The 17,231-nt window shown below is 38.9% G+C and overlaps 1 protein-coding gene across 1 annotated transcript in view; it reads right to left on the reverse strand.

Moving 5' to 3' along the window:
• LMNTD1 (lamin tail domain containing 1) overlaps positions 1-17,231 on the reverse strand; it is a gene marked incomplete at its 3' end in the record, with an annotated part of 77,351 nt that overhangs the window by 23,501 nt on the left and 36,619 nt on the right. Inside the window, exon 7 of the mRNA XM_082849526.1 lies at positions 11,852-11,915. Coding sequence (XP_082705652.1) covers positions 11,852-11,915 — 64 coding nt within the window. The remainder of the gene's footprint in view (positions 1-11,851; positions 11,916-17,231) is intronic.

Consider the following 17,231-nt stretch of genomic DNA (forward strand, 5'->3'; position numbering starts at 1 on the left):
CCCGAGGCAATGTGTCCTGGACACATACAGCCTTGTAGGAAGCACTTTGGGGTGTGGAGGATTCTGGTCATGTCCAGCCTGATGGTTGTGTTCAGCCTGTGGGAAAGGACAGCAGAAGGCAAGACAAGAATAGCCCATGTTGAATTCAGCAGGAGGTCATCAGTGACTTAACTCCCTAAACAATCAACAATCCCCAGAGATATTGGAGAGATGAGGGTTTCACATGTTGGGAGCAGGATAATGAGTCTTTGAGAACATTTAGGGAGTTGACAATTTACATAAAAATAAGGTGTTAATTGAAGCAGTAATGTGCACAAAAATATGGAATGGAGAGATATCATGTGACCAGAAATCAACTAGAAGACTTAACACACCTTAGATTTCACTTGAGATTTCAAACTATAGGGGAGTAAGAGCCATCGTGGGATCTTGAACTGTAATGTGTTTAATTTTCACTTCGTAGATTTTCACTTTGGCAAAACTAATAGGACAGCTTTAGAAAAGCATATTGGTCAATCTGATTAGGACATTTTTCAAAAGTCTTTAAAATTAGAATATCTCCCTATCCCCCATGAAGCTTTTACCTGAAAATTTTATAAAACATAGGTTTAGAATAGCTCAAGCCAACTTTTCAATTTAGGTTCATACCTCCCATCCTTTCCCTTCATAAGATACCTTCCTCACTTCCTGAGACAGCTCCTTGAACAATTTCCCAATAGCATATTTTCATAATGAAGATTGACAATATGCCATTTATTAGCTAGGGAACATGAGTTACATTGTACAGGTTGATATTGCCTTAACACTGAGGGGCAGGGGCGGGGGGGAACTGTTACACAGACCATGGCTGCCTTCTCTGAGTATTTGTATGCTTTGTTCTAACAGTAGGTGATGCAGGTGAGAAGCATTTTAAGAGGCCCATGCTGACCACGGAGACAGACCTTTACTCAAGCCAAAGCTCAGTGTAATCAACCACCATATTTGCTTAATGATTTTTAGTTTTTTTGTTTGTTTGTTTTTGTTTTTTGCGGTACGCGGGCCTCTCACTGTTGTGGCCTCTCCCATTGCGGAGCACAGGCTCTGGACGCTCGGGCTCAGTGGCCATGGCTCACGGGCCCAGACGCTCCGCGGCATGTGGGATCTTCCCGGACCAGGGCACGAACCCGTGTCCCCTGCATCGGCAGGCGGACTCTCCACCACTGCGCTACCAGGGAAGCCCGATTTTTAGGTTTTATAATGTACATGTATAGCTAGAAATGCTCTACTCCATATTTGTTTTTTTCTCATTGAAAAAAAAATTTTTTTTTTTAAAGCCAGTCTTATCAAAAGCAAATTTGGAAAAGTTGAGGTTTCTTAGAAAAATAACTGCCGTATTATAGTGGGATAAATTCTCTCTCTATATGTCACCGTCCAATGTACTGCCAGATTCCAACGGAGAATCTGGAATTGCTATTTCCCTTCTATAACATATGGGAGCAAGTTCAAACACTTGGCCCCAGAACACAAAGCTCATGATTTGGTTCACTCTCCTTTTCTTGCCTCATTTCCTGGTTCCTTCTTTTATTCCATCTTCTAAATGCACACCAATATGGATGACCATTTTTCAGAGCCACCCAGAGGCTTCCATTTATTTTCTGTATGTGATCAGCTTCCTTTTCTCCATTTGCTTGAACCATCTTCACTTGTTTCTTAAAGTCAGCTCCATGGCACCTGTCTGGTATTCATTCTCCAAAGAACACACAAGATTTTATATTTAGCTTTATTGTAGTACTTCTTTGATACTTTATTTTATTACAAGTATCTTTTCTACTGGTCTATGACTCCCATAAAAGCACAAATTATATTTTGAAAAATTCCGGTGCTTAGCATATAATAGACGCTCAAAAAAAATTAGTGATTAAGAATGCATGACAGGGAAAAATAAGTTTGCAAAATACAAACTCAACAGACAACTACAAGCCCTTCAAGACATGTCTCCAGCTAATCCACATAGATTTTAGTGATTTAAGGAAGAGGAGAAAAGGTTAAGGGGTTCCTGAAAGGTGGTTCTAGAAATTAAGAGGAAAATTATAATCTCTAGAGCTACTTATTGCTTCAGGGCAATATTTCAGATTTCCCTTGTTTCAGGTAAGCTGACAATATACCCCCAATAAAGGTAAGGTCACAGTTTCTTGCCTGTTGTGATAGGATTCTTTGAACATCAGGATTCACCAGCTGAATGATGGTGAATTGGGGATGTCTTAATTTTCCAAGATTGGGGCAGACATGCTCAGTTAAGATTAAAAGGGAAAGATCAAGTTAAAAAGAAGTATGTTTTTTTTTTCTTGGTGATTTATACATACTGTTGTTGTTTTTTTAACATCTTTATTGGAGTATAATTGCTTTACAATGGTGTGTTAGTTTCTGCTGTATAACAAAGTGAATCAGCTATATGTATACATACATTCCCATATCTCCTCCCTCTTGCATCTCCCTCCCACCCTCCCTACCCCACCCTCCTAGGTGGTCACAAAGCACTGAGCTGATCACCCTGTGTGTTGATTCTTCCAATCCAAGAACATGGTATATCTCTCCGTCTGTTTGTATCATCTTTAATTTCTTTCATCAGTGTCTTATAGTTTTCTGCATACAGGCGTTGTGGTCAGAAAAGATACTTGATACGATTTCAATTTTCTTAAGTTTACCAAGGCTTGATTTGCGACCCAAGATATGATGTATCCTGAGAATGTTCATAGTGGTTGTTTTAAAATAAGGCCTCCTATAGAGAAGTGGTGTCTATGCCTCCTCCTCTTGAGTATGGGCTCTATAACTGCTTGACTAAGAGAACATGGCAGAAGGATGCTGTGTCATTTTCTGCATCCAGATCTTGAGAAATTGGTAGCTCCCACTTCCTGTTTCTTAGGACACTCACTCTTGGAGCCTAAGTAACTTGTGTGAGGGAGCCCAAGCTGCCTTGTGGAGAGCAGTCAGCACCAATTTTCCTGCCATGTGAATGAACCATCTTGGGAACGGATGTCTTCCCCATCCCACCCCAGTCCCCGAGCCCCTTGTGGTTCCCCTGTTTTCAGCAGAGCAGGAAGTATGAGACACAAGCTTGGAAAGCAGTTCCTATGGTACTTCTGCTCATGGTTACAATGTTCCTCCTTCTAGACCTAAAATTATTATTGGTTGACTAATATAAATATAATGTGTAATTCAGGCAGAAGGTAATATTATTAGTCACCTTTGCAATCTGTGGATATTAAGGCAAAATTTGACTGCCCGGCGATCCTATTGGCCTCTTACTTAGAGAACCTTTTCCCCTCTTTCTCAGGACCACAGTACAGACACAAACACAACCTATTTAGAACAGACAATACTGTTTTCAAACGATTCCTAAAGTTTTACATTTCTCATGCTGTGGTAACATCTAAGCAACAGGCTTATATGAAATTTCACAGTATTCAACACGCTGAGACTGTCTTCAGCCTAAGAAAAAGAAAATATTAGGAAAAAGAAAACTCCTCTAAAAGTAAAATTTCTATTGCATCTGTTTTGTCTTGTAATGTATTCCAAAGAATATGGCTATGTTATGGATATGTCTATATAGATATATTTCAAGTCAGTATTTTTGTAAACATAGATAATTGAGTGGTAGCCATTTATATTATCTGAGCACAAAGTTGTATTGCTACCACGCATTTTAAAACTTACTCAGATGGCTAGATTCTAAAGCCTCCTCTACTTGGACTTGGCATTAAGTGCCAAGGGCAGGAGTTTATCCCCGAAAAGAACTCTAGCCCCGATACTGATCTGAAAATTTGGATTCCTCGGCAAAGCTCTTTGGCAATTAACCAAAAATACTTCATCATCTGAACAGTGTTTATCCTTTCACAATTTCTTTCACTGTTTCATGCCAAAATAATAAAGTGTGTGTGTGTGTGTGTGTGTGTGTGTGTGAGAGAGAGAGAGAGAGAGAGAGAGAGAGAGAGAGGAAAAGTGCTGGGGTACAGCTCAAAATGTTCACCTATTTTGGGGCGTATTCAGCGGTAGGTAAAGTTTTGGGTTTATTTTCATTGTAATTCATGTAGTTCATCCATCTGTAGATGATTTTGTTTCCCTAAACAGTGAATATTATTATTATTTTAAACATCTTAATTGGAGTACAACCGCCCCACAATGGTGTGTTAGTTTCTGCCCTACAACGAAGTGAATCAGCCATACATATACATATGTCCCCATATCTCCTCCCTCTTGCCTCTCCCTCCCACCCTCCCCATTCCACCCCTCTAGGTGGTCACAAAGCACCAAGCTGATCTCCCTGTGCTATACGGCCGCTTCCCACTAGCTATCTATCTTACATTTGGTAGTGTATATATGTCCATGTCACTCTCTCACATTGTCCCAGCTTCCCCTTCCCCTTCCCCTTCCCCGTGTGCTCAAGTCCATTCTCTACATCTGCGTCTTTATTCCTGTGCTGCCCCTAGGTTCTTCAGAACCAAGTGAATATTATTTAACAATGATCATTGCTCGGATGTTTTATGAAATAACCCTCACTGCTCCTGTAAGATGATTATAAGCAGAGTGCTGCCTCCAAATTGCAGAGGCAACAATGAAGTAGCGAATTTCTGGGACCATGAGATAAAGCTCACTGCTGTCTAAGGCTGCTGAAGCCTAAATGGTCAATCTTATACCTTTCATTCAGAAACTTAGGAAAACAAAATGCTCCAAACCCACATTCTTTCTTTGTAATCCCTGAATAGTCTTGCCTGAGTATTACCACTTAGGTAGTTCATGATTTGTACCAGTAGAGGTAGGTCATTCTTCCCCTTCCTGTACTGTTCTAGAGAGACTGATAGCCCTTGAGCAGGAAGATAGTTGAGGCTTGTGCTAGAACACTCCATGGTGATGTCGCTGACAAGAAATCTACCACACTGAGCATTTATTTCTCTTTTTCTTGCAAGAGCAAAAGGTTGTACACTTTCTGAGAGTTCGCTTCACAAAAACAAGCAATACTTAAATGCACCATATTTTTGACCACCCAGAGAGGACGTGTTCTTACAGAAGAGCTCAGAGGGGATATTGTTGTTGATGAAGTGTCAGTGAATCAGATATGTAGGTGAAATTCTTCTGAAGCTACACAGTCTTCAAATATAAGGAAGACTATTTGAGCTGAAATATGTTTTGGATTAGGAAACCTCTCCTCATTGGAGGGAAATAATTGGAAACACCTGAGGCTCACATGCCGTTTCTTTTATGTGTTTCTATCGCAAATCTTTGAGGGAAGGAGGTTGGAGGGATGCCTGCACGGGTGAGGTCGCTTATTGGCTTTAGTTCCCAGAGCCCTTTGGGTTGTACATTTATACTCCCAACTTGAACACGATAATCACAAATGGAGGCAGCTGGAAGAGATTACGAACCATGAACTGTTAACTTTGATTGTACACTCTCGGATGCTCTTATTGTCTCCTCAAATACCGTGACTACACAGTTTCTATGGTAACTATGAAAAAGAAGAGCCTACACGATTTAGCCAACGTGTGATTCAAAGATCATACATAATGGTTCAGAGTGGCATAAGGTGTTATTGAGAGTTGTCTGAAAAGGTAGACGTCTACTCCTAAGTGTCCAAAGACTAAAGAAATAATGTGATCAGTGTGGCTTGGTGACTAGAAAATATTTGTGCTTCATCATTATGCAGGGGTTAAACGTGAATCCTTTTTATCTCCAACCAAAGAGCATATGACAAATTATTTTCTCAAGAAATATAACTCTTCTCAAATGCTTTAGACTGGCATATGGCTTTTCTTCCATCTTGGAAATACTAATCTGATTTTACTAGAGTTTTGTTTATTTACCATTTTAACTATTTTTAAGTGCATTCACAATACTGTGCACTATTTCCAGAACTTCTTCATCATCCTGAACAGAGATCCTGCACCCCTTAAACAACAACTGCCCACTCTCCTCTTGCTGACGCCTGGTAAAAGCTATTGTACTTTCCACTTCTATGAATTTGCCTATTCTAAGTAGCTCAGAAAAATGGAATCCGAATATTTGTCCTTTTGTGTCTGGCTTATTTCACTTAGCATAATATTTTCAAGGTTTACCCGTGTTGTAGCACATATTAGCATTTTATTTTTTTACTGGATGAATAACATTCTATTGTGCATATATACCCTATTTTAAAAATCCATTCATCTGCTGATGGACACTTGGGTTGTTTCCACCTTTTGTCTCTTACGAATAATGCTGCTGTTGATATTGGTATACGTATATGTTTGAGTTTCTTGGCGCATGACTTTTTAAAAATAAAGTATTTTTAGCCCTTGATATTTGGATATAGTAAAACAAAACCCAGTGATCACCACTAATGATCATTTTTTGGGTTATTTTACGTTTATTTTTTTAAACAGAGTATATCGGGGGAAGGTCCTCACTTTGCTTGCTCTACCTCACCTTCCAAGACTGTATATGCCCCATCTTCCTGCATATGTTATATAAATAAGCAGAAATTAAATTAAATGAAGCTGGGCTACCAGGTATAGACAGGATTTGTTCTCAGAAACTGACGCAATCATACCTTCTGCGTATGAAGAGGGTCAGCATTAAAAATGAGCAAGTTCATTAGTTTTTCAGCTTCTATACTCTTGATGGGTATAGAATAAGATCTCCAAAGACTAAGAAGTGAGAATTGTTAAAAAAAAAAGTAGCTCAGTCAGATTATTTAACTGAAACACTCTTGGCATTTCCTATCTGTGGGATTTTGTACCTAGTATCACGAGGTGGAAGAGATTATTTTGGCATTTGAGTTGCATGTAGGCAGGTTTAAAAACCCCCAACTAGTTACTCCATAGAAACTTCATCTATTACTTCCAGCCATTAAGAAGCCGGATTAATGCATGCTTTTGGGAGACAGATTCCAAGTGTAGGGAATCAGACCACAAGATTCAGAATTCCTGAAACACGTGCTTTTGGAAAATGCATCTGCAGAAATGGCAGAAGTTGTCGACCTAACAGCTGGGCAGGGTATAAAAGACTGAAATTAGTGACTGGGAAACTTCATGTGCATAAAATGAAAACAGTGATGGTTTTGCTTTTGACCAATGTTTTTCTTCATAACAGCCTAGAAAGCAAATGTTTTAACTTGTCCACAAACTCTCTCTCCTGCTTTAAGAAATGGTTACAGGAAAGTCCTGAGGAATTATCTTTTCTAAAAGAAACCGTGTTCTCGCTTGCTGCTGGTTTCCTCTCCTGGGTGGAAGGCAGGCTGCGTCATGTCAGGCATCCTTGTGTTGTTCTCTAGACTTGGATATTATTGTCCTGAACAAAAGATAAAATGGCAATGCATGATGAAATATAATACAAACTGGAAGTATGTTGAAATTGTCATAGCAATATAAAGTAGAGATGATGAGTCTTTCCTTCTCATTAATCTTAAATTAAGACCAGGAAATAGCAGATCTAGATCTAACTCATGGATGGGGGACGATAACAGGAGGGAGGAAATTATTCGGTGATGCCTCACCTTTTGCCAGGGTGAAAGGATTATTCATCTTGGTCTCCTTCTAACTCAACTCTGTAACTTGTGTGCTTGTTCAGGTTACAGTTCTTAGGCTGATTTGTGATGTGCAGGGTTTTTTGACTCCTAAGCAGCGTAGCTATTTCAGACTAACTGGTCATGGATACTATTTACTTCTGGTCTTAAATACGAAAATCAAAATGATTCTGAGACAACCAGCTTAATGACTCGTTTCTAAATGTTCACACCCTTCATTTCCTTCTTGGTGGTACTTAAGTAGTACCTAATTATCTTTGCCATTAAATATCTAAGAGGTGCCCCAGATTTAAAATATACCAGGTAACATGCACACAAATGTAATAAAGAAGAGAAGGTTTTGTTTCTCTGTTTGCAATTGCTTGAGTCTTCTCTAGAGACTTAGCAGGAGACTCCTCAGCCTGAGATGTTTATGTTCTACCCTCCTCTGTGGAAATGGAGCTGGACACATCTGCACGGGCACGTAGTTTCCTTTAAACGATGGAATACCTCTGATCCAGCATGGTGAAAAGTCTAGATTGCAGGTCTTTTTATTCCTCCTGTACGGCCTAGCCATGGCACAGTAAGGTGAGGCTGGGAAGACAGAGAACAGGGTAGCTGACAGACTTTGAAGGAAAGAAGTTATAGGAAACAAATATTCGTGAAATTTCAACTGACTGAAGAATTTTGGAAATAGACCACTTTGAGGGCAGAGAGGAGAGAGATATTAGTACATATATGGAAGGAATATATAACAAAATACAGATAGAAAACACTGACATCAGAAAATTTAATCATTAGACTTTCAAAACTCCTTTAGCAAGGTTTCATATTAAAAGTATTAAATATTAGTCCTCCTTTCTATGCTGCTAAATACTGACTCTTAAAACTCACTATTTATGAGTTAAATACTCACTCATAAAAACTGTCCCCAGGAGGAGAAATTGTTATGGAAGGTTCTTGTCAGGGTCCTAAGGAAGTTTCCGTGAAGGGCTAGAAGGACACCCCGTGTTTGAGTTGTCCAGTTTGGTCCATTCAGAACAATAAGTATTGTGTGAACACATGTCAGTTCATGGAAGGACGCTATCACTGGTACTTTATTAGGAGTCCTAATACAATACACGGGAGTATCTCGTAAATGTAAGAACTTTTGCCAATTGTGAACTCAGTATCCCATGCTTGCAATTTTGGTGCTGTCTTCCCAGGTCCTAACCAACGGCATACTCTTGAGGACAGTGCTGGTGATATGTAACAAGTCCCACTTCTGCCCCTGATCCTTCTTCCCTCTTTATCCTCTATCCTAGATTGTCATGTCTCCTAGCAATCTGAGAGTTCATGTGGCAGGTGGGACATGATGTGGCCTTGCTAGAGTTCTCTTCTCTAACCTGTGGAAAGTTCTGTTTCTGCAGCATTCTGTGGCATTACCCATCTGCACTGCCCATTATTCAGACAGCAGAACTCTCACACATTCCTCGCAAAGAACTAAGCAAAGAGAGCTTTTGAGAGCTGTGACTCCAAGTGCAATGGCATGGAGTTATTCAATTGTAGCCTAGACATGTGATTAGCAGTTAAAGAATCTAGAGATTGAACTTTAATTTTCTGTGTTTGTACCAATAATTGACACTCTTAACTTAGCAATTTTGGAAATAGGACTTGAATCTTTTTTAGTGTGTGGAGAAGTCTTAAGATTCTCACGGTAGCCAACTCCTTTTTTGTAGCTCAAGACAATCTTTATTTATTTATTTTTGGTTGCATTGGGTCTTCATTGCTGCAAGCGGGCTTTCTCCAATTGCAGCGAGCGGGGGCTACTCTTCATTGTGCGAGCTTCTTATTGCGGTGCCTTGTCTTGTTGTGGAGCACGGGCTCTAGGCGCGTGGGCTTCAGTAGTTGTAGCATGTGGGCTCAGTAGTTGGCGGCACGTGGGCTCTAGAGTGCAGGCTCAGTAGTTGTGTGCACAGGCTTAGCTGCTCTGCGGCATGTGGGATCTTCCCGGACCAGGGATTCAACCCATGCCCCCTGCATTGGCAGGAGGATTTTTAACCACTGCACCACCAGGGAAGTCCCAATCAAGACAATCTTAATGCTTGATTAGCAGAGTGATGTGGAAGAGCGTTGGCATTAGGCGAAGATTCTAGTCTTCACTTTACCAGTTCCTATCTAAGTGACTTTAGGAAAGTCACTGAATCTCACTGAGCTGAAGTTTCTTCAGCCATAAAAGGGAGATAATATCAGCCCTACCTACCTCATAGGTTCAAACAAGATAATGTGAAAACCGTGAAATCCTGTACAAATGTGTAACAATACGAGTCACCAAGGAATGGTCGTGAATATCATTGAGAACTGAATAATGACTTTGTTTCTGAACAGTTTTCCATGAATAGATATACCAGACTCAGGAGCTGACTGTAATACAGAAATTATTCACTGACAAATGAAGTAAAACTTTGCTCCTAGTAAAGACCTCAGAAATATTCTGAGAGCACACTGATGGTCCATCCTACAGATGTCACCAGATGGGGATGGAGGCTCTGAGAAGACAAAAGTAAGGCATCCAAGGAACCTAGAACTTTTCAAAACAGAGTGGGTAAAAAAAAAGAAAAATCAGAACTCCCAAAGAATCTCCCACAGAGAGGTTCAGTGAACAAATCTGTGACCATGGTAGTTAAGCAGAATAATGACTGAGGAAGACCAACAGAGGCTAAAAACTTTTGCCAAAATTATGTTATTCAATATCCCATGAGAGGATTCAGAACATTTTTTTCCAACCCAAACCAACAACAACAAAAAATCGTTGTTTTTGTATATAATGAAACTCAACTGCACATTCAGTATTCAGTATAATTCCCTTCTGGTTACAGAAGTGAAGGGTAATTGAATTGTAGAAGGGCTGGTTGCTAATGTCTATGGCAGATTTCAGATCCCATCCTTCGCATTTCAACGACATGCCGCTTAGGGCTATGCCAACGGGAAGAAATGGATCTCGGTATAGAGAAAACTCTAAGACTTCTGGGAGCAGAGATTATATCAGTGGAGGCCAAGGCTGGATTCTTCAGCTTTTTGCAATTAAAAAATCTTTAGTTTAATTTTGACCCTGTGGTTGATTACTAGGTGAATTTTGGTAACTTGTCTCTACAGACTTCTGTTTCTTTCGCTCTAAAATGAAGTGGCTGTAATAAACCCCTTTACAGTCCCAATGTTCTACGAGAAGTGTCTGAGAAGAAAGGTTCTCGGAAGACTAGGAAGAGGTAGCCATCACATGTTTAAGAGTTTGGAAGCTCAAGGATAATGAGGCTATAGAAATGGAGAGAGTGGGCTGGTAAAAAAGTAGGTAACCTTCAGAAAAATAGATGTTGATTAGGAAAAACCTAGGAAGAGACAAGCTGAAAGAAACTGAACAGCTGAGCAATCAGAGAAAACTGGAAAGGTTGGTACACAGATGTGGGTAGCTAGTGGGACCATGCAAGGCCAGCAGGCTGTGTAGAGAAGTAAAGTCACTTCTGCCAGAAGAGTTTAGAATACTAAGAAGTTGGTGATCGGGTGGCTGTAACTTTATTCTTAAATCAAGGAGTGAATCTAAAGCTTAGTCAGAAAAAAAAAAGAGCAAGAAGACGTATAAGTAGATTAGTCATGGACTAGGGCAACAAAGGATGTCAACTAGAGAAGAACACTGACCAAAGGGATTCCTTGACCAAAAAACACCTTGTCATCAGCACTTTGGGGAAGAGTTAAACACAACCACTTACAAAACAGAAAGCCATTGAAATCTTCCTCAGTTACTTAGATGTTGATATCAGCACGAAAAAGATGAGGCAATGCAAGAAGTGACTGATTAAATGATGCAAAGTCATTTATCAACTGAGTAGCTGAGGCCAGAGTTCTTAATCTTCCCTTTCATCACCATTTAAAAGCCACACAACTAGAGAGCTTCTGCAGTCTCTTTAACCAGAATAACTTCTGTTATGCTATTAATAATCTGTTGCTCATAGGAATTAAAATGTACTGGTACAGTTGTAAAATTGATTTTTTAGTATTTGAAGTGACTCTGGATTTCAGTCACTCTTACTTGTCCATCAGCAAGGATAGGATGAGGACAGAGGGCAAAAAGTAAAGATGTGATATTTCTTTGTTTCCCATTCTTAAAAAGTTTATCATACAACAGAGACGACAAAAACTGATGGTTCCAAAAGCAACATAAATATTTAACAGAAAACTGATCACTACAGGATATATGAGAACAATCCATGTTCTGAGGGCTCTTAAAGATGTATCTACAAATTATTATAGTCATTAGTTTTCTGCAAAGAAGGCAAATTTGCAATATCTTTATATACTTACCCTTACAAGTTGAATTGTCTGCTTATTGCTTTTGTAACTCAGACGTCCTGTTTTTCCTTGATCTCTGCAAACCCAAAAAGGAGGGTGGGGGGCGGTTAGGGGGATGGGCAGGATCCAGTCCTATATGCCAAGCATTGATTTTTCGCATTGAAACAAACCATGAAATAAACTAACAACAAAAGGATTACCTTTCATTTGAAGAAGAAATCTAAGGTTTAAGGACAGTATATAATGGTAACTTGAACTAAAGGGTTTAAATACCACTTGAAAAGTATTATTTGATAATTAAGTCCAAGTTTTCAATGAGTCATTTTAAAAGGAAACATAAATTTCAAGATATAATTAATTAAAACTTTGAGAGAAGAAATATCTGGAAGATATATTTTTTAAAACTGAAGTTGCAGAATAATTTTACCAGCCTGTAAAATTCCTCAAATGCTTGCTACAATTCCAGCAGCCGCAATGATGAAGTAGCTAGTGAAGGGAGGTACAGGAATAAGGCTTCATCCGGAGGGATATACAAGGAGATGTGTGGACAGAAGCAGACACCGCCTAGCTTGCCAATTTAGGCAGCTCTACTCTGGTGATGAATGAGGTGACTGATTCATCACCAGGGTAGAGTGGTGGCTTCCCTCACTTCCATATATTTAGGCAGGGATTGAAAGTCACTTTGTTGAAATATAATTCCTACCTTAAAAAAAGAAAGTGTATCACACTGAAATAGTGCTGGATGGATGACCCCAAGTACAAATTACTTCCAACCCAGCGATGAGATGTTATTTTATTCTTGTAAAATATGAAAGGAAAGAAAAATAATATTCTAGGTACAGACAACAATGAGCTCCTCTGGAAAAAACCACTACAGGAAAGCTCTTCAACTATACCCAACCCTTTCTACTTCTCTGTGAGCTCAAAAGAAGAGCTATCAAGTGAAATTGCTAGTATTTGATTACAAAGAAACAATATCCAGAAGCTGGATGTGAAAATGTGATTGGCAAGGAAGAGTCACAAAAATGCAGGGTGTTTCTAGTTAACACAGTGTTTCCCTCAGCCACTAATAGGGTTCTAAATCCAATGAATCAGGATGCTGTTTGGCACATCACAGGGTAAACTTTCTGAATAGTGAGTTATGGACCTGGAATATAAACAGGCTTCTAAGATATTTTCCTTACATAGGCAGTGGTTTAGATAGAACAATCTGGTCATCACTTCTCATCTTCTGGAGCAATTTGTTGGCCTGAAACAGATGAAATATTTTATGTGTGTCCTTCCAGACTGACTAGCCTGAGGATGAAGGTTTTGAATTGCACCCTGAAAGTGAGCTCTTCAGCAAAGTACTGTATTTTAGAGCTAAAAACACTTATAGAAAATTCCCATCTATAATTTCTTTAAGTTTAATGATGGGATTATCACTGGTAGTGGTGCTTGCTTCCATTTCAGAGTGTGATGGTAATTTCTTGGGGTTATTTGAGCCCCAAATATTTAACACTTAGTAACTTTAATCTGAATACTTTGACTTCCTAAAATAGTATTTTTTTACTTGTGTGAAGAAATGGATCATTAATGACGTATTTCCATAAATGAGATTATAATCTTCCATAACTTTAAAATACTTTTGTTTTGTAATGTTGAAATGTTTTGAAATAAAAGACCTAGTCATGAAGTTACACAATCATTCTGTCATTAAGACTAATATCTTGTCAATCCAACAGGATAGAAAGCCCAGAGATAAACCCACACACATATGGTCACCTTATCTTTGATAAAGGAGGCAGGAATATACAGTGGAGAAAACACAGCCTCTTCAATAAGTGGTGCTGGGAAAACTGGACAGGTACATATAAAAGTATGAAATTAGAACACTCCCTAACACCATACACAAAAATGAACTCATAATGGATTAAAGACCTAAATGTAAGGCCAGACACTATCAAACTCAGAGGAAAACATAGGCAGAACACTCTATGACATAAATCACAGCAAGATCCTTTTTGACTCACCTCCTAGAGAAATGGAAATAAAAACAAAAATAAACAAATGAGACCTAATGAAACTTCAAAGCTTTTGCACAGCAAAGGAAACCATAAACAAGACCAAAAGCCAACCATCAGAATGGGAGAAAATATTTGCAAATGAAGCAACTGACAAAGGATTAATCTCCAAGATTTACAAGCAGCTCCTGCAGCTCAATAACAACAAAAAAAAACCCAATCCAAAAATGGGCAGAAGACCTAAACAGACATTTCTCCAAAGAAGATATACAGATTGCCAACAAACACATAAAAGAATGCTTAACATCATTAATCATTAGAGAAATGCAAATCAAAACTACAATGAGATATCATCTCACACCAGTCAGAATGGCCATCATCAAAAAATCTAGAAACAATAAATGCTGGAGAGGGTGTGGAGAAAAGGGAACCCTCTTGCACTGTTGGTGGGAATGTGAATTGGTTCAGCCACTATGGAGAACAGTATGGAGGTTCCTTAAAAAACTACAAATAGAACTACCATATGACCCAGCAATCCCACTATTGGGCATATACCCTGAGAAAACCATAATTCAAAAAAAGTCATGTACCAAAATGTTCATTGCAGCTCTATTTACAATAGCCAGGACATGGAAGCAACCTACGTGTCCGTCATCGGATGAATGGATAAAGAAGATGTGGCACATATATACAATGGAATATTACTCAGCCATGAAAAGAAATGAAATTGAGATATTTGTAGTGAGGTGGATGGACCTAGAGTCTGTCATATAGAGTGAAGTAAGTCAGAAAGAGAAAATCAAATACCATATGCTAACAGATACATATGGAATCTAAGAAAAAAAAATGGTCATGAAGAACCTAGGGGTAAGACGGGAATAAAAACACAGACCTACTAGAGAATGGACTTGAGGATATGGGCAGGGGGAAGGGTAAGCTGTGACAAAGTGAGAGAGTGGCATGGACACATATACACTACCAAACGTAAAACAGATAGCTAGTGGGAAGCAGCCGCATAGCTGCTGGGAGATCAGCTTGGTGGTTTGTGACCGCCTAGAGGTGTGGGATAGGGAGGGTGGGAGGGAGGGAGATGCAAGAGGGAAGAGATATGGGAACATATGTATATGTATAACTGATTCACTTTGTTATAAAGCAGAAACTAACACACCATTGTAAAGCAATTATACTCCAATAAAGATGTTAAAAAAAACAAAAAAGTTAAGGTTATAAGAAAATATATTAAAAAAAAAGACTAATATCTTGGAATTCTTTATAGGTTCATTAAAGAAACCTTTATTTCAGCTCTGAGAAGAGACATATAAATGGTTCTCACTTGTCTATTTTTTTTTTTTTTTTTTTTTTTTGCTTTTAATAGATTTTATTTTTGGAGTAGTTTTAAGTTCACAGAAAAATTGAGTGGAAAGTACAGAGAGTTACCATATACCCCCTAACCCCACACATGCACAACTTGCCCCACTGTCAACATCCTACACCAGAGTGATACATTCGTTATAATGCATGAACTCATGGTGACACATCATTCCCACCCAAAGTCCGTAGTTTACCTTAGGGTTCACTTCTTTTTTTTTTTTTTTTTTTTTTTTCATTTTTTATTTTAGAATAATTAGACCTACAGAAAAGTTTTTAAACCAGTACAAAGAATTATTATAAACACTTCACACAGCTCCCCCTAATTGTTAATAATGGTATAATTATCAAAACCAGGAAGTGAACATGGAAACAATACCATTAATTGAGCTACAGACTTCACTGGAATTTTATCAGCCAATGTGCCAGGTTTTTGTTTCTCTGAGTTGAGGTGCTAACAAACTTTGGTCTCAGGGGAGTAACATGTATAACGAGACCTTTGTTTTCTTTTTCCATCAATGCTCTGTACTTTGCTTTGTTGGCCTTTTTGGTGGATATATTCTTTTTTTTTTTTTAACATCTTTATTGGGGTATAATTGCTTTACAATGGTGTGTTAGTTTCTGCTTTATAACAAAGTGAATCAGTCATACATAAACATATGTTCCCATATGTCTTCCCTGTTGCGTCTCCCTCCCTCCCACCCTCCCTATCCCACCCCTCCAGGCAGTCACAAAGCACCGAGCCAATATCCCTGTGCCATGCGGCTGCTTCCCACTAGCTATCTACCTTACTACGTTTGTTAGTGTGTATATGCCCATGACTCTCTCTCGCCCTGTCACAGCTCACCCTTCCCCCTCCCCATAACCTCAAGTCCGTTCTCTAGAAGGTCTGCGTCTTTATTCCTGCTTTACCCCTAGGTTCTTCATGACATTTTTTTTCTTAAATTCCATATATATGTGTTAGCATACAGTATTTGTCTTTTTCTTTCTGACTTACTTCACTCTGTATGACAGACTCTAGGTCTATCCACCTCATTACAAATAGCTCAATTTCGTTTCTTTTTATGGCTGAGTAATATTCCATTGTATATATGTGCCACATCTTCTTTATCCATTCATCCGATGACGGGCACTTAGGTTGTTTCCATCTCCGAGCTATTGTAAATAGAGCTGCAATGAACATTTTGGTACATGACTCTTTTTGAATTTTGGTTTTCTCAGGGTATATGCCCAGTAGTGGGATTGCTGGGTCATATGGTAGTTCTATTTGTAGTTTTTTAAGGAACCTCCATACTGTTCTCCATAGTGGCTGAACCAATTCACATTCCCACCAGCAGTGCAAGAGTGTTCCCTTTTCTCCACACCCTCTCCAGCATTTATTGTTTCTAGATTTTTTGATGATGGCCATTCTGACTGGTGTGAGATGATATCTCATTGTAGTTTTGATTTGCATTTCTCTAATGATTAATGATGTTGAGCATTCTTTCATGTGTTTGTTGGCGGTCTGTATATCTTCTTTGGAGAAATGTCTATTTAGGTCTTCTGCCCATTTTTGGATTGGGTTGTTTGTTTTCTTGTTATTGAGCTGCATGAGCTGCTTGTAAATTTTGGAGATTAATCCTTTGTCGGTTGCTTCATTTGCAAATATTTTCTCCCATTCTGAGGGTTGTCTTTTGGTCCTGTTTATGGTTTCCTTTGCTGTGCAAAAGCTTTCAAGTTTCATTAGGTCCCATTTGTTTATTTTTGTTTTTATTTCCATTACTCTAGGAGGTGGGTCAGAAAGGATCTTGCTGTGATTTATGTCATAGAGTGTTCTGCCTATGTTTTCCTCTAAGAGTTTGATAGTTTCTGGCCTTACATTTAGGTCTTTAATCCATTTTGAGCTTATTTTTGTGTATGGTGTTAGGGAGTGATCTAATCTCATACTTTTACATGTACCTGTCCAGTTTTCCCAGCACCACTTATTGAAGAGGCTGTCCTTTCTCCATTGTACATTACTGCCACCTTTATCAAAGATAAGG

Source organism: Leucopleurus acutus, assembly GCF_964270905.1.
Source record: "Leucopleurus acutus genome assembly, chromosome: 11".
Classification (NCBI taxonomy): domain Eukaryota; kingdom Metazoa; phylum Chordata; class Mammalia; order Artiodactyla; family Delphinidae; genus Leucopleurus; species Leucopleurus acutus.